Source organism: Centroberyx gerrardi, chromosome 15 (assembly GCF_048128805.1).
Source record: "Centroberyx gerrardi isolate f3 chromosome 15, fCenGer3.hap1.cur.20231027, whole genome shotgun sequence".
In the NCBI taxonomy this organism is placed as follows: domain Eukaryota; kingdom Metazoa; phylum Chordata; class Actinopteri; order Beryciformes; family Berycidae; genus Centroberyx; species Centroberyx gerrardi.
The window spans coordinates 18,758,470-18,770,887 of NC_136011.1; the positions used below are offsets into that span (position 1 = coordinate 18,758,470).

Genomic DNA, 12,418 nt, shown 5'->3' on the forward strand with positions numbered 1-12,418 from the left:
CAAAATGTGACAATTGGTCTGAAGAAATCAATACAGCTATCAAACTTAAACTCACTACTTTGCAGTGGTAAAAAGTAAGTACATTTACTCAAGTACTGTACTTAAGTACAATTTTGAGGTACTGGACTTTCTACTTTTACTCCACTACATTTCAGAGGGAAATATTGTACTTTTTACTCCACTACATATATCTCACGGCTGTAGTTACTAGTTACTTTGCACAATAAGGTTTTACATGCAAAACATACAGTAAGCTCATAAAATATGTTGCATTGTTAGAGTTTAAACTCCCCAAAAGTATATGGAGCAGTTAGACCTATAACATTCAAATGCTTCTTACAGTTTAATGCATCAATAATTTAACACTCTGAAACAGACCGTTCTTCAGAATTAGTACTTTTACTTTTGATACTTCAGTACATTTTACTACTTTTAATACTATACTTTTACATAAGTAAACTTTTGAATGCAGGACTTTCACTTTCAATTAAGTATTTTCCCATTATGGCATTGCTACTTTTACCTAAGTAAAATATTTTAGTACTTTTTCCACCACTGCTACTTTGCTGAGACGGCTGTTTGAACCAAACAGGATCAACTGTCCCTTTAATCTACAGCATGATTGGTGATACAGTGCAGCTCCTGAACTGATGAGCGGGCCGTTTGGTGGAATAAACTTTTGAACCTTCCAGATGTGTCATGGGCTTAAGTCAGTGAAACATTTCTGACATGAGGTGCCCTATTGAAAACTCCAATATTAAACCCACTCTTACTCTCCTTACGTCTAACATCCAATCCAGGTGTTTGTACTCACAGCAGATCCCATGTAGCGGGAAGTGTTGAAGCTATACTGTACTGTATGTCAGCAGCCATGTTGAAGGTCTTACATTTGTTTACACAATTCTAACATTTTTCAACTATTGAGCAATTCACATCAGGCAACATTTTCTAAAATGGACGTAGTGTTTTGGAATGAAACCCTCCTTGATTTCTACTTGTGATATTATCTTTAACTTTGTGATAGCATGTCAGCTGGTCTGGTATCTTTTCAGATCTCTGATAAACATGTTCTATTCTGAGAATATTGGGTAGGGTTGACATTGGAGGGAGGTGCATGTGTGTGTGTGTGTGTGTGTGTGTGTGTGTGTGTGTGTGTGTGTCTGTCCGGGCTCCCCGTGGTCATTGTATTGGTCTTCTGAGTGGGTGGTCTGTTCCAAGAGAGCAGTACTGGAAACATTACACCTACATACACACACACACACACACACACACACACACACACACACATACAGACACACACACTCAGAGGAAAACTGGGAATCACACCAACGCAGCACAGCAGAGGGTGGAGCAGGCAGGAGCCTTCTTCCAGATGTGTGACATTAATTTACTTGATCCAAAACATGAACCGGTAGCTCCCACTCACCACCACTGTGTGTGTGTGTGTGTGTGTGTGTGTGTGTGTGAGACAGACCCTCTATTCCCATACAATTAACTACACACTCAGAAATCTATAACTTTAAGTCTACAATTCACAGATATGTTCTGTATGAAATGGGAAAGAAGAGACCTGCGAAGAAGGGAACGAGATAAATGGACGCAGAGAGAGAAAAAGAAGAAGAGACGCAGCTGATGGGAAGTTATCTCCTCTCCTCTTGTTCTCTTTTCAAACTTCACCAGTCGAGTTTCTTACCTCCGCTACCACTGAAAGAGAAAGAGAAGAGGAGGAGGCAGGCGGGAATGAAAAGACAGAGCGGAGAGGAGGGGAAGGGAGGAGAGGAGGGGAGGGGAGGGAGGAGAGGTGCGTGAAGAAAGAGGAAAAGATGAGGAGAGAGGAGCAGGTTATGAGAACAGTATCCACTCTGACCCTCGGAGCAGCGCCCCTGGACTTTCATACAATACTTTCCACCGGGGAGGAGAGGGGGATACGGTGCACGGAAAGACAAAGAAAGAGAAAATGAAATTAAATAAGAAGAGCGGAGGAGGAGAATGCGAGGAGATGTAGGAGGACGGAAGCGGTTGATTGGGTCCCCCCAGAGATTCTTTTGTTTAGATTGCTCTGCGTTTCACTTCTCTCGCCCCCCCCTCCCTCCCCTCTCTCTCTCTCTCTCTCCCTCTCTCCATCCCCCTCTCTTCTGACATCTGAGGTAGATTACAATCGAGACCCTGGGTCACATTTATGACTTAAACCAAGAACATATGGTGAGTGTGTGTGCGTGTTTGTGCGTCCGTTTGAGTGTGGTGGGATTCCCCTCTAAGTCCCCGAGTGGTGGTCAAATTTATTTTCTTGTCCATTGTCTCCTGCTGCGATATCAAAGGCCTATTGTTTGTTGATCAGCAAGGGTGCTGCAGGTTACTTGCAGGTCCCGGACTAGAGCACATCTCATCTCCTCTCCTTTTCTTTCCCCTTCGCTCCTCTCTCTTTACCTCTCCGATCCCTTTCTCGCCCACATCTCCCCTTCTAATCTCCTCCTGCTGTAACTGCAGTTTTAAAGAGGCGGGATGTAATGTAGAAATCCCATATACCTTGGAGAAGCACTTACTCAGAAACCTTATTCAGATTTTAAAAGATTACAGTGAGTGCGGCCATGTCTCTGGGGTTATGAAGCGGGCACCTGCCATCACAGATGTTTCATATAGGCCTCGTAATGTTGTGATGTCCCACAACCCCCCGATCTCTATCTGCACAGCACCGCTCACTCGGCTCTACACTGTTGTCAGCCCCTTCATCAACAATAGCTTTAATTTAATATAAACCTCATGAACATCAAAAACAAAATCTACCTCAAACTTCAATCCCCCAACACACCTAGGCCCTGAAGTTCACTCATTGTTACTGAGCAAAAGAAAAAGTCTCCCCATTCATTTCAGTAAGAGAGCACATCTGTAAAAGTGTCAGTTGACTTTATTAGGATTGGCTTCACTCAGTTGAAGAGAAACAACTTTTGTCTTTGGAACGTTTACCACAAAAAAAAACAAAAAAACAGGATCTACAAAATAGGTTGTTCAAAGAACAATATAAAACAATGGCATCAAAATATCTTTGACAAGAAAACAAGAAAAGGCTCAAATAGTTTTGGATGCGGGGCATTTTCCTCTCGTTGCCCTTTTGTTTACAAAACAAAACTAATAACAAAAGAGGAAAACAAAAATCAAGAGATATTTACAGTGCATATATTTACATTAAGGCATTTTAGTTGGGGAGAAAATGGTTGATCTGATCCAACCCCACTTCTACACAATCAAATAAATAGTCAGATTTACCATGATACATTACAGTGCTATATTATCTTTATGCTACCTGCAGTGAATGAACAATTACAGTTAGAGATGCAGGCTAAATCAAACAATCAAAATGGACACTGACGTATAACAACAAAACATCGTCCATGTTGGATTGGTTAATATAGCTGTTGCTGAGTTGTAGTAGTAGTTGTGTACAGAGTCAGAGAGTGAAAACCCTCCAAGAAAAGACTGTCGGCTAAAAAAATGTCCATTTAATGTCCATGAAGCGACATGAGCCAAGTTGTTACATTGTAGTTTCTGTGGGCCCGGATGACGGGTGACCTTGTGGTTTAAAAGGGAATTACTGTGTCAAGCTGAGTATAGAGATCGAATAGATCTTACAACAAAAAGAAACAGCACCATGTGAGTTAAAAGAACTGTCTAAACTGATCACATCTCTGCTACCATTGATCAAACACTTATAAACCAGAGGAGGAGGCACTTAAACAATAAGTTGTTGATGATGAAGATGTTTGGTTCATGAGAAGTTACTTTGGTTAAAACATTGGAAAGAAGTAAAACGTTGGATAGATGAGAAGTAATAGTTTGTTTTTTTAAGACAGTCCCTCAGTCCTCGATCTATCCCAGATGCTCCATGGTTAATTTAGGCTTGTGCATCAAATACAGTCATTTCTGTTTAACTCTGCATCAACTCTAGGATATGTCTATGTTGTACTGACAGTTTCTCTGGTTGAATATCCATCGAAACACAAACTGAATAATTCATCACCTAATTGCTGCTCTTTAGCAACCATCCACCTCCCCTCTCTTTCTCAATCATTCTCAGGTCTCCTCTCGCTAAAATCAGAAATCTTTCTCTCTGCCTCATTCTCCATCCCCCCCCTCTCTCTCTCTCTCTCTCTTCCTGCCCTATCTTCCCTCTCTCTGGAGTACACAAGGCTTAAATTTTTAATATCTAAAGAGCAATGATTTGTGTAGTGTTCAGAGATTTGAGTGTTCAAAGAAACAGAGTCCAGTAGCGATAGTGATCGTTCCAGTGGTGAATGAGATCTCCGGGCCAAAAAGGCTCAGACAAATTGACCAATTCTAGTGCAAACCGAAGGATTGGTTAAAAAAAACTAAAAATAAAAAAACTATGGATCTTCCAGTTATATAAACAAACTAACAAATAAACAAACCAACAAGTAAACAAAGATTTGGCTTTACTAGTTTTGCAAAAAAAACAGCTTCCACTTTATAAAAAAAAAAAACAATCATGAAGCCAGTTCTAAAAGTTAGAACAGAGACAAAAGCTTTACAAGTTTTGAGTGGTAAGTGCTTTCATTCCAGTCATACTAGACAGTCCCAAAGGGCTGGAAACACGAATCGGAGCTACCATTTTTTTTTTTCTTTTTGTTATCGTTTGCTTTTCTTCTTCTTTGTTTTCATCCAAAGAAATCAAATCTACACCTATCTGGTGGTTAAGGGAGCAAGATTTCAATCCGCCCATTGTCTTTACACTTTCCATCCTCCAAATCTACCCACTCTCCATTAAGAGCAACACGTTTGTTCGGCTACCATACCATTTTAGCACGAGAGCAGCACCAGTGGGAGCTGCGGTGTCAGTGAAAGCTGCTTTGCATGAGGCAGCTTGTGTGTGTGTGTGCGTCTGTGTGTGTGTGTGTGTGTGTGTGTGGGTGGAGGGGGGGCATATGTAGGGTTGCGTGACATGGTTCAAGATAGTGCTTGTGTGTTTGTAGTGTGTGTGCGCATGTGTGTGTGTGTGTGTGTGTGTGTGTGTGTGTGTGTGCGAGTGCTGTTAGTTCTGGTGTCTCTTCATGTGCAGGGCGAGGTGGTCGGAGCGGGAGAAGGAGCGGGAGCAGACGGCACACTGGAAGGGTTTGGCGCCCGTGTGCTTCCGGTAATGACGCGTCAGCTCATCCGAACGGGCGAAACGCCAGTCGCAGCCGTCCCACGTACACCTGTACGGCTTCTCACCTGCAGAGGAGAGAGGAGGAGGAGGAGGAGGAGGAGGAGGAGGAGGAGGAGGAGGAGGAGAAGGAGAAGTCTGGTTGAGTACAGCTGCACTCTGTAAACTGGGGAAACAGTGGCACTGAACTGATGACTTCATCATTTATATTCAATAAATAACATGTGAACACAGTATGACAGAGTAGAGACATGTGAATGTGTGATTCTAGCTACCGGTAATACTGATGACACTGATATTATCAGTAATATCATTAAAGCAGGTACTAATTCCCCGAGTTCCAAAGAGTCATGCGGTAGGGTGGATGAGCTGGGAGAACAGGCCTTACTGGAGAGTCCGGTTGTCTGACAACATATGCATGTGCAGTCATATCAGTGTCACTCAGACATGCATCAAACAGCCAGAAACACTGCATGGAATTTCCCACGGTTTACTGGCCTGTGCTGTCTGCCTTTGTTTCTCAGAATTTATGTCTGTTGTTTATGTTTATTTATGTTTTTCGTGTGCGTCTTTTGATGGATGCACTTTTCTCTGTCACTCTGTTATTCCAGTAATCTTCAGGTGAAGCCCCTCTGTCTGTCTCTGTCCCTCCCTCAGCTCCCTGCACTAGCCCAGGTAGTCATGAAGACTAGCTTAGAAGAAGCATGCCAAGCACCAGCGCTGCTAAAACAACATTATATTATTACGAAATGAACCACACACCTAAACCTGAACCTGGGCCACAGCACAATGAAAGGACGCTGAGAAAGAGAGCAAAGAAAGACTGGGAGACAGGGAGGAGTGTTCAGTTCTCACACTCACAATACACACACACACACACACACACACACGCATGCAAGCGCACACGCACGCACACACACACACACAAACAATCAGGGTAATGGATGTTGATGGGGATTAGAGTGGGGACTCCCACAGGGGCACAAACGCATTAGGAATCATCTCATACAGATTACTGACAGGTGTGTGTGCATGTGTCTGTGTGTGTGAGTGTGTGTGTGTGTGTGTGTGTGTGTGTGAGTGCGTGAGTGTGCGCACAAGCGACTGAGTAAGAGAAAAAGAATGAGTAACAGACAGAAAGATAGAAAGAGAGAGAGGGGGGGAGATTCAGAGAGGGCAGGAGGTGGAGGGATGGCGAAAAGCAAAGCAAAGGAAAGGGGGATGAGGTGAATGAAAACAGAGGGGTGGAAAAAAAAAGAGAAAATAATTGAGAGAGAAGTGGAAGTTGCTGCTGCAGCGTGGTCGGAGCACATCCCTCTTTATGTGTCGTGTTCTCATCTTGTGGTCTGTAATCATCGCACCGCAATCAGCCTGCAGCATGAATGACGCCAGATCTAATTGTCGTGTCATGTTTGCAATAGTGAGATGCAAACCACACACACACACACACACACACACACACAGACAGGATCTGTTCCAAGTGTGAATTTGATGCAGAACTACTTGTTCACAGAACTTTTCTGTGTGTGTGTGTGTGTATCCAGATGAGAGGGGAATGTGTAGATAGCAATGGAAGGTTTGTTTTGTTAGCTGCCTGAGGTGGGGCTCAACACCTTACCACTTGTTTGTTGGCTTTCCCTAACCACAACCTTTAGTTATGCAAATGTGAAGCAATGACACAGAGGGAAGGAAACAAGGAAGAAAGAAAGGAAGAAAGAAAGAAACAAAGAAAGAAACAAAGAAACAAATCAATTTTAGAGAGCAAGAGAGAGAGGGAGAGATGAGAAAAATGGATCTTAAAGAGCACACAGAGGAATGATAGAACTACAGATATGAGAGATAGGATGATCAAGGATATTTTTGTATCAGCACAAGCAGATCTGGTATATTTATAGTGGCAAACAGGCCCAACTAGTCGCAGAAAAGCAAAGCATTTGAAACAGTCTGAACAGGAACTGGGATCGTGGGAGAGATGGCACCACACGTCTAGCATTGACTGCATAGACAGTCTGACAGTCATCCGCTGGCAGAAGTGTGTCACTTCCACCTGTTTTGATGGAATAGTATATTGGGCAGAGGATGGGAATGGGGTAGGATAGGTTTACACACACATGCCAAGAACACAACACTCTGCCTAGCAACATGGTGCCATCGCAGATACCGAAATACGACTCGTGTGGGCAGCGTCGTTTTTTGACGAGTCCCTTTTAAAAAAGCTACGTTAATTAGAGGAGGGTCTTACCCGTATGAGTCCTGAGGTGGGCTTTCAGATGGGACGACTTGGTGTAGACCTTCTTACAGCCTGAAACAGACAGAGAGGCAAACACAAGGAGGGGGCTTAAAATCTGAATCCAATTAATACACCAAATACGTTTACATGTGGCAGAAATGTATTTACCATCTAAATTCACATGCTCCATGCCAGATATTTGATCTAATGGACTTGTAAAACCTTGTTGATCCAATCCACCAATCCACCCAAGAGCAGAGGTAGTTTGGACTAGAGAAATGTTTGTATTACAGAAATACAAAGACTCACTGGTCTAACAAATTCAGATATCAAAAGTGCAAATGCACGCATTGTAAAGTGGCCCATGCACTCTCATTTGCCATGAAAAACATTTAAATTGGATCTATCAACAAGGAAATTCCAACAACTGAATGCAAGTAATGGAATACAACTTTTGCATTGTTGAAAGCTTTTGTTCACAATGCCTTCTAGTTTGACTTGGAAGTTCAGATATTGTAAGTTCAGATAATGCACATATGTTGTAGACAGCATGTAGACTAGAATGTCACGAAGTTCATGTTAAATTATTTTGAACATAATATTGCAGAGAGAGCAGCAGAAAGATATAGTTCAAAATTATTATAATGTTACAATAGCATAGAGAATACAGATGAACTTTCCAGATTCCAATATAAATTCTTATTACAAAGCTGAAACAGACGGCAGCTACAACTGAAACAGTGAGTAATATGCATTTGGGCAAAGTGTGGATTTGTCCAGCCTGTGTAGCTCTGCTGTGTCTCGGTCTTGGAACAGAGTTAAAGAAGTTATAAAAGTCCAATCTAGCAGTGTGTGTTCAGAGGCGTGTGCTAACATGCTAGGAGGCTCCTCTAAGCCTATTTTACACACTGCCACAGGCTAGTTGACATTACATGTCCTACAAGTAGCTGCACATCGTAAAGCCAGAGAGTGTGTGTGTGTGTGTGTGTGTGTGTGTGTGTGTGTACCAGGTTGAACACTACTCTCAAGGTCCAGAGATCCACATGGCATGATTATCACAAAACAACTTGTGACGATAATTTTTCTGATCCACAAAGGCAAAAAAATGTATTTCATTGTGTGTCTGAGAGACCAATTTCATGTGCATGTTGCATGTTAATGTGTGTGAATGAGAGGCAGAGCAAGAGATAGAATGAGAACAAAATGTCTTATTCCAGTAAGCCCAGTAGGTCAAGTTCAGCAGGTTAAAACACATCCATTAACCACTTAACATTAGTGCGACATAGAGGCCTATCCAACAAACACACCCACACACACAGGTTCACACTACTGAATCATACCAGCGCTGACTTTAAAGCCACAACAATTTGGGCGAGCTCATGGTTAAAAATGCCACAGCCGTTTGAGGTATGATAATAGATGCAAAGGAGTTTTCTAGACCAGACAGTTAATTGAATGGTGGTGAGTCATCTAGCCAATTTAATAGCCACGGTTTTCAAATGAAAATATTCTAACTCCAATTTTTCTTTTTTGTTTACTTGAAATACAATTTATGTTCTCTGCTGTGTGCTGAGTCATGACTCACACAGGCCTGTGAAACTAATTCAAAACACAACATATAATTTCAAAAATGCATGGGTGTCAGTCTGCAGTCTCAAAATAAGGTTGAAGTTTTTCTTAAAGCTGACCTTTTGGAGGCACCAGATATTCACCTGACCGCAGCGGCATGTAAAAATAAAGCATACTCACACAACAGTGTCAAGAGTGAGTCTGCACATACAGCAGTGAACACGTGTCGTTGTTCTAACCTGGATAGTCACAGTGGTGGATCCGTCTTTTCTCCAAGTCGGGGTTGTTCCTGCGGTTGTAGCGGACAGGCATGGTGGTCTGAACCGGGGCGGGGACCGGGGCAGAGGGGAGGCCGGCGGCTGGGCCCGGGACCGCAGTCGGACCGGTAGCCAGGGGCAGGGCCAAGCCGCCTGGGCCGGGGCCAGGCCCGAGCCCAGGGGTGCTGCCTGCTAGCTTGGAGGCGATGGTGGCTGCATAGGAGGGAGGAGGAGACATGGTGTGGAGCAGCTCCTTCTGCCTGTCAGGGCTGCCCGGCTCCGAGCTCGGCGGGGACGGGGGCAGGTAGGGCACCTGCTGCTGGAGGAAATGGGGGTGTGTGTGCGCGTGAGGGTGTGTGTAAGCCCCGCTGTTCAGGCCGCAGTAGGCAGGCTTGGCAGTCTGCTCTTGCTGAGAGGAAGCTACCGACAAATCGTGGAACGGCGTGTGGATCGGCGAGGGACCTGCGTGTTGTATCTGCTGCTGATGATGCTGATGCTGTGCCTCCATGCCGCCGCCATGGTGATGGTCCAAGTCGGAGTTCAGGAGCTGGAACAACGAGCCGCTGTCGTCATGGTGGTGGAGAGGATGCTGCTCGAACTGCGACGTCATTTCCTGTTTCACAAACACCTCTGACACTGAATCGCCACCATGGCCGCCCCCCGACTGGTTGAAAACACTGGTGAAGTCCGGTAACCCTGGTAATGTCATGTTTATGGCTGCGGTTTCCATAGCGATACCCCTGTTGCCATGCCCGGACGTGCTGCCGCCTCTTGTAGGAGTGGAGTTGGGGCAGTGGGGCTGGAGGGAAGGGGAGAAGGACGGGGCGACGGACTCCGTTTTGACTTGAACCAGACCTGTGTGGTTCTGGGGCGGAGGGGGGCGCGCCTGCCGACACAGGCCCATCCTCAGGTAGGCGACATCGGGGAGGTAAAGATTCATGTTGAGGGTGTAGGGAGCCCCGGTCTGATCATCGCTGAAGAACTGATCCACCACAGACGCGCCGTCTCTCTGCGACTTCTGCTGGCTGTCTGCAGGAAGAGGGAGGTGGAGAGGCTGGGGGGAGAGATACCTGTCCAACTCACACTTAGCCTGGAGAGACAAACACAGAGAGAGAGAGAGGAAACACACAGTTAGCCATGTCTCATTTTATGGTCTTAAAATAAACTCTGGTGTCATTAAATTTACCCAGGAATGACATTCCATTACAAAATAGTGACATAAATTAATTACTGTCCAAATACAGGTTCCTCAACCAACCAACTGCTCCTGAACGGTCACCATGAAACTATTCTGAGGCGCTATTCTGAGAAGACAAAGGTTTGATAGGACAGTCACCACTAAAACATTTATCAAGTAGTCATCAATAGGTGGTTGCTACATTCCCTCTCTGCTTGCAAGGCTGAACTCAAAAACCTACCAGAGGGACAATAGTTGAGGATCAGGCTATTTACATAAGTGGTGGAATTAACGAATCAGTACTATAAAGGGATTTCTTATTAAATAGGACACGAAAATTGCAGATCTGCTGAGTTTTACAGATCCATAGATCATTCTGACATTACAGGTGCACAACATTATGGGAACAAAACTCTTCTCTTACAGGGGTTTTCCTGGGACAAAACCTTTATCAAACAGGGATTTGTGGTCTGCAGCGTGTGAATGTCGGGGATCCTTGACATTAAAAAGTTTGGGAAGCCCTGCAGCGAAGGATGAAACAGCAACATGACAGGGGAAACAGGGGAAACACCCATGCCTCGTCCAGCCCGCCGCAGCAGCAGCAGCAACAGCAGCAGCAGCAGACTCTTCTGGGGCTGGGCTGCTATTTCTAGGCTCCTGATCCGACCAGCTGCTATCCTCTCTCTCTCCTTCACAAGTTTTTTGGGTTACTGCTGGGGGACGGAGTTGCCGGGACCTTTTCTGTCCGAGGCTGGAGTCAGTTGTTGTCGGCGTGGTATGATGGTGAGATTGGACGCCAAGAAGGGACCGACAACTGGTGACCAACTGGCTCCGTAGAAAACATGCGATGAAGAATGCGTTTGCAGGCGGAATAGCTCGGCTTCACGTTGCCGTCCAGCTGGCTTCTATGTATCCCATGATCGCAGCCTACGCCTGCTTACTGCATTACTAATAGTGGTACATGCAAAACAAAGTAGTGATTACCAATACGCAGGCCGATTGAAATTCTGAGGCTACCAAAAAAAATAAGCCTAGGTCTAAAACCAGTCTGCCACGCCCATTCAATGAAATATGGGGGGTTCCATCACTAATCATAAATCGGCATTTCCCCGTGCGTCTAAAGTCGGTTTCATTTCTAGACGGGTTACCTGTGAGTAGTCGTTTTGTCCACTCCGGTCCGTTTCTGTGATCTTGGAGTCCAAGCCGAATAACGCCGAGTCCTCCAGGGGGAATCCGCCGTGCAGGGTCGACTTCAGCAGCGGGTAGAAGGGCTCCTCCTGCCCGCCGCCGCTCATCGTCAGTGTCGCGGCCATAAACCTCCCGTGCAACACCGTGGATTGTCTACCTAAATGTCTCGTCTCTGTGTTGCAGGAGGCAGATGCTACAGTGAAAGTGAAGGGAGTCGAGCCTGCGAGGTGTGTGAGTGGTGGACTAGTGTGCGTCTGTCTGCTGCTACATCCCCTTCCACTTGTTTCATCTCCCCACTGGGCCGGAGACAGTTTTCTATCTCTTATTATAGGGCGGGGCGGCCCACTGTAAATACAGCAGATGCGCCGCCCACCAAACCTTTAAAAAGGCTTTGATCATTCATTCACTGGCCACCGCCCTACACTCCATCTAAATACATTCACAACATTGTCGTAAACTGTGTCCACAGCACGAGCGAGAACGCATGGAAATCCTATGGCCGGACTGCATTAATGCATAAGATATCATATATCCTGGGAGGATAAACCCACCTAAACTCAGTTTATCCAGCTTTTTCTTTGTGAAATTGTTTTCTCCACCTTTTTAGGCTGAAACAAATCTATGATACAAATCAATGTTGGTTATGAATGATGTCAATTAAATGATAATGGGTCTTGTATAGAAAATATAATTTCATCCTATTCTGAAAATGAGTTTTTGTTCATAATGTACCTACATTTTTAATCACTGCAATGTCACTGCACATATCTAAATCATCTCAAGGCACCTCACTCTATGCTGCTTTAAAAACCATTCATCTGTGACAGCGAGGTTTTTTCATT

The 12,418-nt window shown here is 44.7% G+C and overlaps 1 protein-coding gene across 1 annotated transcript; it reads right to left on the reverse strand.

The window, feature by feature from the left end:
• Positions 1-2,885: 2,885 nt before the first annotated feature.
• Positions 2,886-11,880, reverse strand: klf5a (Kruppel like factor 5a). Its single transcript, XM_071911691.2, has 4 exons — positions 11,537-11,880; positions 9,194-10,301; positions 7,398-7,457; positions 2,886-5,223 (listed from the first exon to the last, which is right to left on the reverse strand). The coding sequence occupies exons 1-4, from the start codon at positions 11,699-11,701 to the stop codon at positions 5,045-5,047; spliced, it is 1,512 nt and encodes a 503-aa protein (XP_071767792.2). The 5' UTR covers positions 11,702-11,880; the 3' UTR covers positions 2,886-5,044.
• Between the last annotated feature and the right edge of the window lie 538 nt (positions 11,881-12,418).